Source organism: Monodelphis domestica, chromosome 6 (assembly GCF_027887165.1).
Source record: "Monodelphis domestica isolate mMonDom1 chromosome 6, mMonDom1.pri, whole genome shotgun sequence".
NCBI lineage: Eukaryota > Metazoa > Chordata > Mammalia > Didelphimorphia > Didelphidae > Monodelphis > Monodelphis domestica.
The window spans coordinates 126,734,985-126,753,505 of record NC_077232.1 but is presented as its reverse complement, the minus strand read 5'-3'; the positions used below and the strand labels follow the sequence as shown (position 1 = coordinate 126,753,505).

The window sequence follows — 18,521 nt, the reverse complement described above, 5'->3', positions numbered from 1 at the left end:
TAGAAAAACTATACTAGTGGGAGACCTGAACCTTCCTCTATCCGAATTAGATAAATCAAACCAAAAAATAAATAAGAAAGAGGAAAGAGAAGTGAATGAAATCTTGGAAAAATTAGAGTTAGTAGACATGTGGAGAAAAATAAATAGGGACAAAAAGGAATATACCTTCTTTTCTGCAGCACATAGTACATTCACAAAAATTGACCATGTATTAGGGCATAAAAACATTGCAAACAAGTGCAAAAGAGCAGAAATAATAAATGCAACCTTCTCAGATCAAAATGCAATGAAAATAATAATTAGTAAGGGTACATGGAGAGATAAATCGAAGATTAATTGGAAATTAAACAATACGATTCTCTAAAACCAGTTAAAGAAAAAATCGTAGAAACAATTAATAACTTCATTGAAGAAAATGATAATGATGAGACATCCTTTCAAAACCAATGGGATGCAGCCAAAGCAGTACTCAAGGGGAATTTTATATCCTTGAGTTCATATATTAACAAATTAAGAAGGGCAGAGGGCAATGAATTGGGCATGCAAACTAAAAAATTAGAAAGCGAACAAATTAAAAATCCTCAGATGAAGACTAAATTAGAGATCCTAAAACTCAAAGGAGAAATTAATAAAATTGAAAGTCAAAGAACTATTGATTTAATAAATAAGACTAGAAGCTGGTACTTTGAAAAAACAAATAAAATAGACAAAGTACTAGTCAGTCTAATTTAAAAAAGGAAAATAAACCAAATTGACAGTATCCAAGATGAAAAAGAAGATCTCACCTCTAATGAAGAGGAAATTAAGGCAATCATTAAAAACTACTATGCCCAATTATATGGCAACAAATATGGCAATCTAGGTGATAGGGATGAATATTTACAAAAATATAAATTGCCTAGACTAAAAGAGGAAGAAATAAATTACCTAAATAACCCCATATCAGAAAAAGAAATTGAACAAGCCATCAAAGAACTCCCCAAGAAAAAATCCCCAGGTCCAGATGGATTCACAAATGAATTCTATCAAACATTCAAAGAACAACTAATCCCAATATTAAACAAACTATTTGACAGAATAAGCCAAGAAGGAGTTCTACCAAATTCATTTAATGATACAAACATGGTACTGATCCCAAAGCCAGGCAAGTCAAAAACAGAGAAAGAAAACTATAGACCAATCTACCTAATGAATATAGATGCAAAAATCTTAAATAGGATACTAGCAAAAAGACTCCAGCAAGTTATCACAAGGGTTATCCACTATGACCAGGCAGGATTCATACCAGGAATGTAAGGATGGTTCAATATTAGGAAAACCATCCACATAATTGACCATATTAACAAGCAAACTGAAAAAAATCACATGATTATCTCAATAGATGCAGAAAAAGCCTTTGATAAAATACAACACCCATTCCTATTGAAAACACTAGAAAGTATAGGAATAGAGGGGCCTTTCCTAAAAATAATAAACAGTATATATCTAAAACCATCAGCAAACATCTGCACTGGGAATAAACTAGAAGCCTTCCCAATAAGATCAGGAGTAAAACAAGGATGCCCATTATCACCTCTATTATTTAACATTGTACTAGAAACACTAGCAGTGGCAATTTAGAGAAGAAAAAGAAATTGAAGGTATTAAAATTGGCAATGAGGAGACCAAGCTATCACTCTTTGAGGATGATATGGTTTACTTCAGGAATCCTAGAGAATCAACCAAAAAGTTACTCGAAATAATCAACAACTTTAGCAAAGTTGCAGGATACAAAATAAACCCACATAAATCATCAGCATTTCTATATATCTCTAACCCATTTCAGCAGCAAGAATTAGAAAGAGAAATACCATTTAAAATCACCCTAGACAATATAAAATACTTAGGAATCTATCTGCCGAGACAAACACAGGAACTATATAAACACAACTACAAAACACTATCCACCCAGTTAAAATTAGGTCTAAACAATTGGAAAAACATTGATTGCTCATGGGTGGGACGAGCTAACATAATAAAAATGACAATCCTACCCAAATTAATTTATTTATTTAGTGCCATACCCATTGAACTACCAAAAAACTTCTTTACTGAATTAGAAAAAACCATAATTAAGTTCATTTGGAAGAACAAAAGATCAAGGATATACAGGAAAATCATGAAAAAAAAAATGCAAAGGAAGGAGGGCTTGCAGTCCCAGATCTCAAACTATACTATAAAGCAGTGGTTATCAAAACAATTTGGTACTGGCTAAGAGACAGAAAGGAGGATCAGTGGAATAGACTTGGCGTAAATGATCTCAGCAAGACAGTTTATGACAAACCCAAAGACCCCAGCTTTTGGGACAAAAATCCATTATTTGATAAAAACTGCTGGGAAAATTGGAAGACAGTGTGGGAGAGATTAGGTTTGGATCAACACCTCACACCCTACACCAAGATAAATTCAGAATGGGTGATTGACTTGAACATAAAGAAGGAAACTATAAGTAAATTAAGTGAACACAGAATAGTATATATGTCAGACCTTTGGGAAGGGAAAGATTTTAAAACCAAACAAGACTTAGAAAGAGTCACAAAATATAAAATAAATAATTTTGACTGCATCAAATTAAAAAGTTTTTGTACAAAAAAACCCCCCAATGTAACTAAAATCAGAAGGGAAGCAACAAATTGGGAAACAATCTTCATAAAAACCTCTAAGGAAGGTTTAATTACTCAAATTTACAAAGAGCTAAATCAATTGTACAAAAATAAAGCCATTCTCCAATTGATAATTGGGCAAGAGACATGAACAGGCAGTTCTCAGCCAAAGGAATCAAAACTATTAATAATTAAAAAGTGTTCTAAATCTCTTATAATCAGAGAGATACAAATCAAAACAACTCTGAGGTATCACCTCACACCTAGCAGATTGGCTAACATGACAGCAACAGAAAGTAATGAATGCTGGAGGGTTTGTGGCAAAGTTGGGACATTAATGCATTGCTGGTAGAGTCGTGAATTGATCCAACCATTCTGGATGGCAATTTGGAACTATGCCCAAAGGGTGATAAAAGACTGTCTGCCCTTTGATCCAGCCATAGCACTGCTGGGTTTGTACCCCAAAGAGATAAGGAAAAAGACTTGTACAAGAATATTCATAGCTGCACTCTTTGTGGTGGCCAAAAATTGGAATATGAGGGGATGCCCTTCAATTGGGGAATGGCTGAACAAATTGTGGTATATGTTGGTGATGGAATACTATTGTGCTCAAAGGAATAATAAAGTGGAGGAATTCCATGGAGACTGGAACAACCTCCAGGAAGTGATGCAGAGCAAAAGGAGCAGAACCAGGAAAACATTGTACACAGAGAAGACTGATACACTGTGGTACAATCAAACATAATGGACTTCTCCATTAGTGGCAATGCAAATGTCCCTGAACAATCTGCAGGGATCTAAAAAACACTATCCATAAGCAGAGGATAAACTGTGGGAGTAAAAACACTGAGGAAAAGCAACTGCTTGACTACAGGGGTTGAGGGGATATGACTGAGGAGAGACTCTAAATGAACACTCTAATGCAAATACCAACAACAGGGAAATGGGTTCGAATCAAGGACACATGTAATACCCAGTGGAATCGCGCGTTGGCTATAGGAGAGTTGGGGGGGGGGAAGAAAATGATCTTTGGATCTTTGTTTCCAATGAAAAATTTTTGGAAATGACCAAATAAAATAATGTTTAAAAAAAGAAAAAAAGAAAAGAAAATAGAAATTGAAAGAATCCACAGATTACCTCCATAAAGAAATCCTATAGCTAAATACAAGAGTCCCCATATCAAGAAGAAAATACTGTAAGTAGTCATAAAGAAATTATTTAAATATCAAGGAGTTACAATCAGGATCACATAGCACTTAGCAGCTTCCACCTTAAAAGATCAGAAGGCATGGAATATGATATTCAGGAAGCCAAAAGACCCAGAATCACCTATCAAGCAAAACTGAGTATATTTTTTCAGGGGGAAAAATGAACATTCAATATGATAGATTCCTGAGCATTCTTGAGGAATAAGCCAGACCTAAACAAAAAATTTGAAGTCCAAACATGAGACCCAAGAGAAGCCTAAAAAGGTAAAATTAGAAAGGGGAAATTTAAGGGACTCAATGTGAAAATATTTGTATGTCTACATGGAAAGAAGATATTTGTAATTCTTAAACATTATTCTTAGTAGTAGGACAGATAATAGAATATACTTAGAAAGAGGGTGAGGAAGTATGCTGGTTATGATGTTATAATGTGTAAAAAAATCAAGGGGTGTAAAAAAAGATTACACTGAATGAAGAGGGAAGAGAGAGATGGAATGAGGTAATTTATATAACAAAAAGGAATGAAGAATTATTTCATAAAGCAAAAAAAGCAGGAGTAACAATCATGTTATCAGACAAAGCTAAAGTAAAAATTAATCTGATTAAAAGATATAAGGAAAGAAATTACATCTTGCTAAAAGGTACTATAAACAACGAAATAATATCAATACTAAACATTTATGTACCAAATGGCATAGCATCCAGATTTTGTTTTTCTTCCCTAATTCTAAACCTATGAATCCATGCAGAAATGCATTATTGATATGAATTTTTAGCCAAGACAAAGAAATGGCTTCCTAAGCCAGAATTGAATGTTATTACATTATTCACATGCTTCTCTGTGTGTGCATGTGTATTTGTAGCATCCATATTTTTAAAGGAGAAACTAAAGGAGCTTAAGGAGAAAATAGATAGTAAAACCATATTAGTGGGGGACCCTCAGTCTTCCCCTTTCAGAAGTAGATAAATTAAACCTAAAAATAAAGAAGTAAGGACATTTAATGAAATGTTAGGAAAATTAGAATTAATAGCTATCTGGAGAAAACTGAATAGGGATAAAAAAAGGAATATACCGTCTTTTCAGTAGCACATGGCACATATACAAAGATCAACCATGTACTAGGGTATAAAAACATCACAAATGCAGAAAAGCAGAAATAATATATGTAACTTTTTCAGATCATAATGTGATAAAATTATAATTAATAATGTTTTTTGGAGAGGCAAATTTAAAATTAATTGGGAACTAAATAATTGAATTATTCAAAACTGGTAGGTCAAAGAACAAATCCTAGAAACAATTACTGATTTCACTGAAGAGAATGACAATGAGGAGACAACATATCAAAATCTTTGCGATATATCCAAAGCAGTACTCATGGGAAAATTTATATCCCTGAGTGCTTATATCAACAAAACACAGAGGGAAGAGATCAATGAATTGAGCTTGCAACTTAAAAATTAGAAAGAGAACAAATTAAAAATCCCTAGATAAAAATGAAATTGGGAATCCTAAAAATTAAAGGAGAAATTAAATTGAAAGTAAAAGAACTACTGAACTAATAAATAAGACAAGGAACTTATACTTAAAAAAAACCCCAAATAGATAAAGTTCTGATTAATCTAATAAAAAAATAAAGATGAGAATCAAATGAACAGTATCAAAAATGAAAGGGGTGATCTCACCTCTAATAAAAAGGAAATTAAGGCAATTATTAAGAACTATTTCCCCCAATTATATGGCAATAAATATGACAATCTAGTTGAAATCGATATTTACAAAAATATAAATTGCCTAGATTAACAAAAGAAGAAATAGAATACTTAAATTATACTATCTCAGAAACAGAAATTGAACAAACCACCAAGGAACTCCCTAAGAAAAAATCTCCAAGGTCAGATGGATTCACAAGTGAATTCTATCAAACATCTAAAGAACAACTAATCCCAATACAATACAAACCGTCTGACAAAATAAGCAAAGAAGGAGTCATACCAAATTCTTTTTATGACACAAATATGGTACTGATACCCAAGTCAGGAAGACCAAAAACAGAAAAAGAAAACTATAGACAAATCTCCTTAATGATTGTAGATTCAAAAATCTTAAACAAAATACTAGCAAAGAGACTACAGCAAGTTTTCACAATGATTATTCACTATGACCAGGTGAGATTTATATGAGGAATGCAAGGATGGTTTAGTATGAAGAAAACCATCCACATAATTGACCATATCAATAAGCAAACTAACAGAAATCAGATGATTATCTTAATAAATGCAGAAAAAGCCTTTGAAAAAATACAACACCCATTTCTAAAAACACTAGTTTAGGAATAGAAGGGTCTTTCTTCAATTTTAAAACCATCAGCAAGTATCATCTGCAATGGGGACAAGTTAGGAGACTTCCCAATGAGATTAGTTGTGAAGTAAAGAGGCCTCTTATCACCACTATTATTTAATACTGTACTAGAAATGCTAATGGGAGCAATTAGAAAAAAAAAGAAATTTAAGGGATTAAAGTATGCAATATCTGCAGATGATATGATGGTATACTTAGAGAATCCTAGAAAATAAACTAAAAAGCTAGTGGAAATAATAACTTTAGCAAGGTTGTAGGATATAACATAAACTGGCATAAATCATCAACATTTCTATCCAACAAAACTCAGCAACAAGAAAGAGAAACTCCACTTGAAATCACTCTAGATAATTTAAAATATTTGAGAATTTATCTGCTAAGATAAACTCAGTAATTATATGAATACAACTACAAAATACTTTTCACACAAATAAAACTAGATCTAAAATTGGAAGTACAAACTAATATAATAAAAATGACAATCCTACTTAAATTAATTAACTTATTTAGTGCCATACCTATCAAACTACCAAAACTCTTTTTCAAAGAATTAGAAAAAAAAATATAACAAAGTTCCTCTGGAAGAACAAAAGATCAAGAATATTGAGGGAACTAAAAAAATGTGGACAAGGGTCTAGCAGTAGCAGATCTTAAACTGTACTATAAAACAGCAGTCATCACAACAACATGGTATTTGCTAAGAGACAGAAGGGTGGATCATTGGAATAGATTAGGGGTAAATGACCTTAACAAGTTAGTGTTTGATAAACCCAAAGATTCCAGCTTTTGGGAAAAGAACTCACTATTTGACAAAAACTTTTGGGAAAATTTGAAAACAGTATGGAAAAAATTAGGTTTAGATCAACATCTCACATTCTATACCAAAATAAATTCATAATGAGTAAGTGACTTAAATGTAAAGAGTGGAACCCTAAATAAATTAGGTGAACATAGAATAGTATACCTTTCAGATCTATGGGAAAGGAAGGAATTTAAGATCAAGCAAGAGATAGTGAACATTACAAGATGTAAAATGAATAATTTTGATTAAATTTAAAAAGTGTACAAACAAAACCAATGCAACTAAAATTACAAGGGAAGCAACAAACTGGGGGAAAGTTTTTATAAAAAAATTCTCTGACAAAGTTCTAATTTCCTAAATATATAAGGAATTGAGTCAAATTTACAAGAAATAAATCAATTTCCCAATTGACAAATAGTCAAGGGATATGAATAGACAGTTTTCATATGAAGAAATCAAAACAATCAATAATCACATGGAAAATGTTGGAAGGGAAATGGAAAAATTGGGACACTAATACACAGCTGGTAGAGTTCGGAATTGATCTAACCATTCTAGAAAGCAATTTGGAATTATGCCCAAAGGGCTTTAAAAGAACGCATGTCCTTTGATCCATCAATATCACTACCAGGTTTGTACCCTGAGATAATAAAAAATAATTATTCAAAAATATTCATAGCCACACTCTTTGTGGTGGCAAAAAGTTGGAAAATGATGGAGTGTCCCTTGACTAGGGAATGACTGAACAAATTTTGGTATATATGTTGGTGATGCAATACTATTGTGCTATAAGAAATGATGAACTGCTATAGGAATTGGAAAGACCTCCATGAACTGATGCAGAGTGAAATGAGCAGAACTAGGAGAACATTTTACTGTACACAGTAAACTGTACTAAGTAAACAGAACAGTACTGAACAATTACTGTACACAGTAATTGAAACATTATGGGACAATCAAATGTAATAGACTTTACTAGTAAGAGCAATACAATGATCCAGGATAATCCCCAGGGACTTATGAGAAAGAATGCTATTCACATCGAGAGAAAGAACCATGGGAATAGAAATACAGAAGAAAAACATATAATTTATCATTTGTTTATATGGTTGTATGATTTGGGGCTTTGGTTTTAAAAGATTACTCTATTAAAAAATGAATAATATGGAAAATAGGTATCAAGTGGTAATACATGTATAAGCCAGTGGAATTGTTTTTCAGCTCCAGAAGGTAGGGGGAGGGAAGACAGGAGAAAACATGAATCATGTAACCATGGAAAAAATTTTAAACAAATTAATAAATATGTTTTTAAAAGAAAAACAAATAGAAACAACAAAAAATTATATGATTATCTCACTCGAAGGAGAAAAAGCTTTTTGACAAAATACAACATTTATTGGAAAACAGAAACAAATTGAGCTTTTAAAACCATTAGCAAGTATTATATATGATGGAGATAAACTGGTTCTCAATAAGACAAGAGCTGAATGTCTATTAGCACCACTATTATTCAATATTGTGTTGGAAATGCTAGTTATAGCAATGAGAGAAGAAGAAGTAATCAAAGGTATTAGAATAGGTAATGAGGAAACTAAACTATCACTCTTTCCAAATAATATGATGGTATACTTAGAGGATCCTAGAGAATCAACTAAAAATTAGTTGACTAATTAATTAACAATATCAGTAAAATTATAGGTTATAAAGTAAACCCACATAAATTATTGGCATTTCTATAATTATTACCAACAAAGTTCAGCAGCAAGAGATAAAAAGAGAAATTTCACTTAAAATAACTGTAAACAATATAAAATATTTGGGAGTCTACCTGCCAAGACAAACTGAAGAACACAATTACAAAACACTTTTCACACAAATAATTAACAAATAAAGTTAAATCTAACAATTAGAGATATAATAATTGCTCATGGGTAAGCAGAGCCAATATAGACAATTCTACCTAAATTAATTTACTTATTCAGTGCTGTGCCAATCAAATTATGAAAAAGTTATTTCATATTGTTAGAAACAATAACAAAAACATTTATCTAGAAGAACAAAAGGCCAAGAATATCAAGGTAATTAGTAAAAAAAAATGGAAGGTGATCTAGCAGTATCAGATCTTAAACCTTATTATAAAGCAGTAACAACTAAAACAATCTGGCAATGGCTAAGAACTAGAGTGATGGACCAGTGGAATAGATTAGGTACATGATACACAGAAGTAACTGACCATCATAATCTAGTGTTTGATAAAAACAAAGATCCAGGCATTTGGAACAAGAACTCACTATGTGACAAAAAAACTGCTAGGAAAACTGTAAATCCATTTTGCAGAAAATATGTATAAATCACCATCTCACAATGTATACCAAGATAAGGTCAATTGAATACATAATTTACACATAAAGGGAGATATAACTTATAATCAAATTAGGGGAGTATGTAATATCTTATTTGCTAGATCTATAGATAAGGAAGAATTATGACAAGAGAGATCATTATGGAAAGTAAATGGACAAGTTTGATTACATTAAATTAAGAAGTTTTTGTACAAACAAATTCAATGAAGCCGAGATTAAAAAGGAAGGCAAAAAAACTAGAAAAAAAATTTAATGGCAAGTTTCTGATAAAGGCTTCATTTTTCAAATCTATAAGAATATGAGTCATTTCCCATGAACAGGCAGTTTTAAGATGAAAAAAAATCAAAGGTATGTATAGTCACAAAAAAATGCTTTAAATCACTATTGATTAGGGGATACCTGTTAAAACAACACTGAGGTACCATCTCATCAGATTGGTTAACATGAAAGAAAAGAGAAATGACATTAAGTTGGTAGAGTTGATGGTTTATACTTAGTTTTTGCCAAACTGATTTTATTTTCCTAGGTCAATATGGGTATATGATTTAGACATAAAGGAAGGTATAATAATTATGCAAATTAGGGGAGCAAAAAAATGGGGAAAAAATTTAACAGCAAGTTTCTCTGATAAAGGCCTCTTTTCTACTAATGGTCCCATGATATTGTTCTGTTTCCTTAATCAACCTTAAGTAACTATTATATGCCACCCACTATGCTGTGATGGAGATAAAAGGACAAACATGGAACAGTTCCTGTCCTTAAGAACTTATTTTCTATAGAGGTATGACACAAAAATATATAACTACATACAAAATAAATAAATGTAATTTTGGTGAGATATTCATAACTGGAAGGATCAGGAAAGATCTGATGGTAAGATAGGGAATCAAAAAGACAGAGGTGAAGAAAAGTGCAATTTAGGTATGGAGATCAGCTTGTCCATAGGTAAAAGATAGAAGCAGGGGTATCCTGGAGCTAGCTTGTACTGCCCAACAAGTTCATTACTACATTTTCAGTGTGAATATTTATACTTCATAAATTGACACAAACTACAAATCAAGGTTTGAGTTACTGTTTTGCTGATGATCTAGACTTAATAAGGTGTTGAAGAAACTGTTAATAAAGAAGATTAAACTTAAAAGTATGTTGTGGGTACACACTTTCTTTTCAGAGAACTGGTTGTCAAATATTTCTCAGCATCCCCCTGGAGATAGAAAATGCAATATATGGGAGGAACCATTGTTGTTCATACTTGCTTTTTCAAAGTGGATCAATGACATCATGGGGTAATGTCTTGACTTCCATGTGAGCTGAATTTAAGTGAGGCAGAGTTATGCAAAGTCATTAGCCTTACTCTCTCCTCCAGAGTCATCCAACTCTAATGTCAGGACAAAAGTCAAGATGACGGATGGTGGCCCAGGGTTGCGATGGATGACATTGTAAGTCCTCAATGTCGGACCAAACTCTAGGTACTCCACCTTCACAACTTTAGGATCAAACTGTTCTCATCCCCCCGTTCTGCCAGGAAAAGTCTTCGTGTGCTTGGGGTAGCTGCTCCCCAATGGGTTCAAGGCGGGTCAGTTACTCTCGAGACCTGTTTTAGGCAGCCTGCCAAGACGGTTTTATCAGGGAGTGGCTACTGCACGTGCTACCACTTCTTGCAGTCAAAGGTGAGAGGTGGGTGAGAGGTGGACACCAAAGGTGGATGAGCAGCTCTTACAGCAGAGATGTTAGTCCTCCCAGAATATAGGATATATAACTCATAAACCCCAAGTGATTTGCCCTGTGTCAAAGAGCTAGGGATATAGTGAGGCAGGATTTTAACTCAAGTCTCCCTGACTTCAGGCCTAATGCTCTAATCACTGTGCCACTTGACGGCATCAGGAAGAACAGTATGAAAGCTTGTACGACTAGACTAAAAATCATGTGAAAGGAAATGATGGAAAGGTAGATTGGAGACAGGTTGTGAAAGTTTTAAAATGTCAATTGTGTTTTATAAGTAGGCACTGGAGTTTTAGTAGGGAAATGACAATACCAGACTTAGGCCTTAGAACATTTTACTTCATAATACATTAATACATCATAATGGAAATATAACGCTTTAAACTATGTGGCACAATTGTGAAATAATAGAAAAACATAGACTAGATAGTCTGCAACAATAAAATATGTTAGCACAAGGAAAAGAATTCCCTATCTGCTAAACAAAGAACTTTAAAAAATTCCAGTTTACCTGCCAGAATAAGTCATTTACGGTCCATCAGGGAGTCTGAATATCAACTACCTGCCAATTTCCACTTTTATTTCCTCTAGCCTGAGTCAGCACCAGTACTGAACCTTAATCCACATTCCAGGTACAAGCTTCACTGGCACCTGCCAATGTTTGGTAATGTTTGATATAACCTGCCCCATTACCCCCCACCATTTCCTACACTGTGTACCTAATTCCATTAAGGACCAGCCTCTGTATGTCCAACTTCCCTCACAATCCTGCACTGTGTATCTCCCCTAAATAAAGCTTGCTTGTTTTACTTTGTTTACTCTCTTCTCTTGCTGAAGTTTGGATTTATGGGGTTCCTGTACCTCTTAACTGTACCTTATTTAGTGACAAGTAGCTATACCTAATTTTCAAGCCTTTTTACCATGGGATGAATGAGGAACCATATGCCTTGACTGCAAGGTCTCCTTACTTTACCCTGATACCTGAATTTTGACTAGGGGTTCCACCCCGACTTCACACTCCCAGGCTTTTTTTCCTGGCAAAATAAGTGGCAGACAAGGAAGCTGGTTGCCTTTCCCTATATAAACTTTAATATTCTAAACCAATCCTAGATGGGATGAAGACAATTAGATAAAGAGAAATAATCTTGACAAAAAGTCTCATTGTTAGCAACTACCATTTTTCATCAGACACATTTCTTTTTTTTACTAGTTTTTATATTTCTTTGTGTCTCATTTTTCTTTTCTTCAAAATCTTTTTCTCCTTTAGTTTCTATTTCTTGTTTGCCCACTGTTTTTAAGTCTGCCAGTAGTATCTACACAGGCATTGTTATTCCTGATAGTGGAACTTAAGAGAAAAGGAAATTGTTAGTTGGCCTACACTTGTTACACATTTCCTTTGTTTCAGACTAACAAATAATTCCTAGTCACATAATTTCATATACTCCAGTAAAAACATACCATAGTATAATTGTGAGCCACTTTGTGCAAGTCTGTACAACCCTGTGCATCAGCAAAAGAACGAATTCCAAGGCAGTTGGATGGATGAAGCTGTTTCATTAAGAACTTGCAACATGCTTCTACAACCTGAGAGAGCTGAAGAAGGCAAGCTGTAGATAACAGGCACTCAATATTATCTTCCTTTAATTCAAGACGACCTTAATAGTGAAAAGAAATCCAGTTAATTGTGAAACTGTATTAATTGCTCTTAAGTTTTAAAAACAAAAACCTCAAGCTATCTTCAATATTTCTGATAAAAGCTCTTTATTTTTTCTCTATATATTTTATCTCCATATATATCTCCATATATTTTAAGGCATTCTAGAGCAAATAAAATACTAAACAAATAGAAATAATTTTAGCTCTTTGGATTCTTCTGCTAAATCAGAAGAATTCATGAATATTATATTTTCCACAAACATTCATTATATAGCTATTTTGTGATTTAAAAAAATAAATGTTAAAGTATACTAAAAAAATCTAACCTCCACAAAAACTATTTTAAAAAAAATTGGACTATCAACTAGAGAACTTTTATGGCCCCTCACTGTAGTATCCAGAATATAATAGGGTCTATGACAATGATACTAACAATAGTTGGAAAAAAAACTATCACATTATATGGAATCCTACTGATAAAAAGTATGAGAATTTAAAGACAGCATATGCTTTTTATTCAGTAATACAAATAAAACTAAGGTAAGTTTCTGATATCTATTTCATCAAAATCTACTACCTGTATATGCATACTGAACCAAAGCCCAAAGTGAATTTGGTTCTACACCTTCCATTTTGATTTCTTCTTGTCTTGCTTCTCTTACATCATTAGTAAACATGGCAGCAAAATAATCAGAGACAGCAGAGAGTACCAATCTGAGAATTAGGAGAAAAGAAAAGAAAAAACCAATGACCACATTCAAGCTAATATCTATTAATAAATACTTACTATTTTTAAAAAATCCTTAGAAAGTACACTATTTGTGGGAATTAATTTTATTCTGAACAATTGCTTCAGTTGCCTCTTTGAATAATAAATTAATATTACTGATACATTTTTGCTGAGGTAATTGATTTATCCACTCAGTGTGCAAATCTATCTGTAATAACCAGAAGGGGGAAAATATCACATAAAAGATTAAATCAAATGCAATATCAAATTAAACTGGGAAACAACCCTGGGTTATTTTTGAAAGACAAAAAAATTCCTAAAATTTTGTTAAAATGTGCTTTAGAAATGTGTTGTCAGAAGTAGTTAACAGATGGTAGTACATTTTAAGGTCAGTTTATCAGATCAGCTTAAAATAGTCATTGTTTTAAAGAATTTAGAAACACTTCTAGTATTTTACTTTTTTATAATTTGAATTTTTTCATTACAAGCACATGCCATATAAGGTTGCTATAACAACTTTAGAATGACATAAACAAAGTCCATCAGTAAAATTGTGAAATTCCTTTGTAACATCAGTTAGCTGATTATCTCTTTTTAATATTTTACTGTAGGAATGTGTTGTGTTATCTATAACTTTATCACTACAATATTTTGTTACATTCTGTATGTTGAATTTTGCTATTGTTATTGCAACTTATGTATTTATTTTCTTTTATGTAATTGCTTATTGTAAATCCCCTTTCCCCTAATTCCTTAGTGTGAGGTAGTTGATAGAGAGGAATAGCTAGATAAATTTTACATAAGAACCATTTGTTGTGGGATTAGATAAATAAAATAGAATGGGTTTAGAAAAAGGGGGGATTTATATAGTGATGAGCATATGACAAATCTGGAGATTTGGTCAGATGCTCAGAGGGCAGAATGTAGGAATGTAGGTAAGGAACAGAGTAAATTTCATGGGTTAGCTTTAAGAGGAAAAGAGGAGAATTTGGATACAACCCCTGGGAGAGGATTCTGAGGAGAGAAGGATTGTGGGAGTTTTACTCGCATTAATGGTCATTCACTTTCTACCCTGTTTTTACTGAGCTGGAAGGAGGTTTTGCTCTGACAGATTTTCCCTTGGTAGTCATAATCTCATGGAGAGATTAGTGACTCCTTGGTTGAGAATCTGCTTTGGAGTGAAATGTTTTCCTGAGGTACAGAAACCAATCTGCCAGTGATTCATCTGCCAAAAATCTACTTGGCCAAGGTAATCCAAAGATTGTCACCTGGGACTTTGGGTTACCTAGTGAAGTCAATCCCAGGCTCTGGGTAAGGGCTCAAATTCACCTGTAAGTCCTTTCCTTTTCCTCTTTTTTGTTAATCCTTAGTAGATAGAATAGAGTCAGAAAGCTTTTGGGGTTCTTAGATAAGATCAGGAAGACATAAGAAGGACTTGAGGAGACCAGAAGAGGGAGCCCTGTGAGGGGAGGTATAGGTTAGGATGAAATTCATCATTTCCCTTCCCTTAATAAACTTGTTTTTACTAATTTTAAGGGTTGTGCTTTACTGGCCCTGGGGAGGTTCCTAGGTGGATTTATCATCTCCTCTCCATCTAGGAAGGTTCCTTATTTCACTAACTTGGCACTGATATGCTCCTCTTAATATTATTTTAGTGTTTTCACAAAATCACTTAATAACATATTAGAATATAACTATTAAAATTTGACTTTTAACAAGAAAATGTTCTAGTAATTTAAAATAAATAAATAAAATTTAAAATAAAAATTTCTACACTGTTATAACATCAGAAGTTTAGAAGGTGCTAACAGTTAGGAGGCCTGGGTTCTAGTTGTCACTTATATGATACCAGGCAATAAACCTCAATAAGTTTTAGCTTTCTCACTTATAAAAGGAAAGAATTATACTAGATGACTTTTAGTATTCCTTGAAGTATAAAGTCTCTTCATTTTAATGGCTCAGCAATTTTATTTTATTGTGTTGAAATAAATTATATAAGCATGACTTCATATGCATACTTTTAATGACAGTTTTTCATCATTTTAAATATTCAACTCATATCTGAAATAGTTACCTGATACTGGGAAAATCAGGTGTATATTGCTAACTATTCCAATGATACCCCAACTTGTATATCTTTCCATCATTTTATCTTAGTCACACAAAAAGATGATGGCAGCTTTTGATCTCATTATCATCATGTACAAGTATAATCTGCAACTCTCAAATTCCCATATCTAACTACAACCTCCCAGAAATACCTATTTCATCCTTCTAAAATTCATTCTCTGTTTTCCTCAACAACCTCTAGTTACTATATACCTCTCCCTGTCTTCCCAGGCTATCACCCTTTCCCTAGTCTCACTTTTCTCCTTTCAAAAATACAACCTTTTACTTAACTAGTTCAGCTCTGCACTGTTCTTGATCCAGCCCCATTATTCTATTATCACACCTTCCCTTCCAGATCACAACCCTGGATCTTTCCTACTGTTAGAGTTCTCCACTCCTGCTTTGATGCTCTTAAACACTGCTGTAAGGAAGTCATGCAATTTTGTCTCTTGGTTGTTTCTTCCCAAGCTGGTTGTAAGTTTCTTGAAGGAAGGAATCATATTTCCACTAAATACTTGTTGACAGATTCATTAAGTTATCAATTAATCTTACCAAGTACCCTTCTTCGGAGATTTTGCATGTGTTTGCTTGGATCTCACCATATTCTGTTGTTTCTGTTCTTTGCTCTTTATCCCCATAGAAATTTTTGAGGATCAGAGTTTTTTTTTTTTGCTTTTGTTTGTTCATTTTCCCATCAGTGGACTGGGAAATCTGCATGTTGTTGGCCATTTCTTTTTTTTTTTTAATTTATTTAGTATATTTTTCCAGGGTTCCATGATTCATGATTTTTTCCACCCCTCTTCCCTTCCAGCTCCCAGAGCTGATAAGTAGTTCCACTGGCCTATACATGTATCACTGTTCAAAACCTATTTCCATTTTTTTATTCATATTTGCAGTAGGGATCTTTTAACATCTAAATTCCAGTCACATTCCAGTCAAACTATGTAATGGATCATATATTTTTCTTCTGTGTTTCTGATCCCACAGTTCTTTCTCTGGGTGTGGATAGTGTTCTTTCTCATAAGTTCCTCTGTACTGTCCTGGGTCATTGCACTGCTGCTAGTAAAAAAGTCTAATACATTCAACTGGGCGATAAATTTATCAGTCTCTGTGTACAATGTTCTCCTGGTTCTGCTCCTTTTACTCTGCATCAATTCTTGGAGATCTTTCCAGTTCACATGCAATTCTTCCAGTTCAGCATTCCTTTCAGCACAATAGTATTCCATCATCATCAGATACCACAATTTGTTCAGCCATTCCCCAATTGATGGACACCCCCTCATTTTCCAATTTTTTGCCACCACAATGATTGTGGCTATAAATATTTTTGTACAAGATTTTTTCCTTATCATCTCTTTGGGGTACAAACCCAGCAGTGGTATGGCTGAGTCAAAGGACAGGCATTTATTTAAAGCCCTTTGCTCATAATCTCAAATTGCCCTCTAGAATGGTTGGAGCAATTCACAACTCCGCTTTGCTGGTCATTTCTGTCTTAGCTTTTTGTTCACAGGGTTTTGCCCTGGAGCTATCTTCATTCACTGCTGCCAAGGAGCCTTGAGAGTGCCTAGCACTGTGGACCTCCAGACTTCATTGCCAGGGCCTGGGACTTTGAGCATGGGTCTGGGGTGCCCCAACCTGGGATCCTGAAGTTGCCTACCCCTTGGTTCTGAGTTTGGTATGGTAGGCTGGAGTGGTAGTTGGTCTGCCCTTTTCTGTTTGCAGTTTTGCTTCTGGTTCCTTCTTATATTGTGGAAATCCACTCTCTGCTACCTTTCATGTTGTGTTCAGTGGGAGACCTCCCTCATTCATCCTGCTTTAAATCCTGTATTTTTACTTTTTAAAGATTGGTTTGGAAGGATATTCAGAGCAATTTCAGGCTTTCACTGTTACTAAGCTGCCACCTTGGCTCTACCTGTGAACTTTAAAAACTACTCCACCCTACTTAGACTGTACTTTAGGGGAAGATAAAGTTGTAATCTCCTGATTGAACAATGAAGGTACTTAGTTCTCACCTTATAGTGAAGCTAGAACTTTAAGCTTAGTCTGTTTTTAGATCTAATACAAAAAGTTATTAAGTAACTATAAAAGTTAAATTAATCACGAAAAGGTCAAGTAACTCACAAAAGGTGAACTTAACAAAGAAGTGTTAAGTAACTCTAAAGATATAATCAAATCAAAGAAGGTGAGAACTAAAAGTATGGGCAGTGGTGGAGCCTTTAATGTGATTGGTAGATGTGAAAATTTAGAGGAGGAGACACAAGGATGAAAGGTCTATATATTTAAGATTTTTCCTCCCTCAAGGAGGCTCTCTCTCGCTCTTTTCCTGATTGGCGGTGGAGAGTTAGCTGAGAGATGCATGCTGAGCCTTTTGACATCTCAGAGTGGCTACAAACTATTGTCCGGTTTGGTGGTGAGTTTCTGGCTGAATTTTCCTCCTTTACTTTCCAACTTTTTCCTCTCAGCAGCCTCTAATCTTCTTCAGAGACCTAGTGGTGGGGAGTTTAAAACTTCCCCTGGCATAGGCCAGGTAGGAGAAATCCTATAACCTCTTTCCTCCTTCTCCTTAAATTCCTTCCCTCTATATTAATTAAATTACCATAAATTTCCATACTGACTTGGGTATTTTATTTGGTGACCATTTAAATCTAGAATTAAAGTCACAACCCTAAAATTCTCTGACAGTCTGGCTAATTCATGAAGGTTGTGAACAGGACCTTCAAATTTCCTTCCTTCCTTGCTTCCTTCCTTGCTTCCTTCCTTCCTTGCTTCCTTCCTTCCTTCCTTCCTTCCTTCCTTCCTTCCTTCCTTCCTTCCTTCCTTCCTCCCTCCCTCCCTCCCTCCCTCCCTTCCTCCCTTCCTCGCTTCCTTGCTTCCTTCCTTCCTCCCTCCCTCCCTCCATTCCTCCCTCCCTCCCTTCCTTCCTACAT

The 18,521-nt window shown here is 34.1% G+C and overlaps 1 protein-coding gene across 5 annotated transcripts in view; it reads right to left on the bottom strand.

The window, feature by feature from the left end:
- Positions 1–18,521, bottom strand: part of KLHL5 (kelch like family member 5) — a 160,841-nt gene that overhangs the window by 57,807 nt on the left and 84,513 nt on the right. For all 5 annotated transcript variants that reach the window (XM_016423281.2, XM_056802543.1, XM_007507915.3 and 2 more), the window contains 2 exons: positions 13,333–13,469; positions 12,558–12,754 (listed from right to left, as the gene is read on the bottom strand). In XM_016423281.2, the coding sequence (XP_016278767.1) occupies positions 12,558–12,754; positions 13,333–13,469 (334 nt within the window). The remainder of the gene's footprint in view (positions 1–12,557; positions 12,755–13,332; positions 13,470–18,521) is intronic.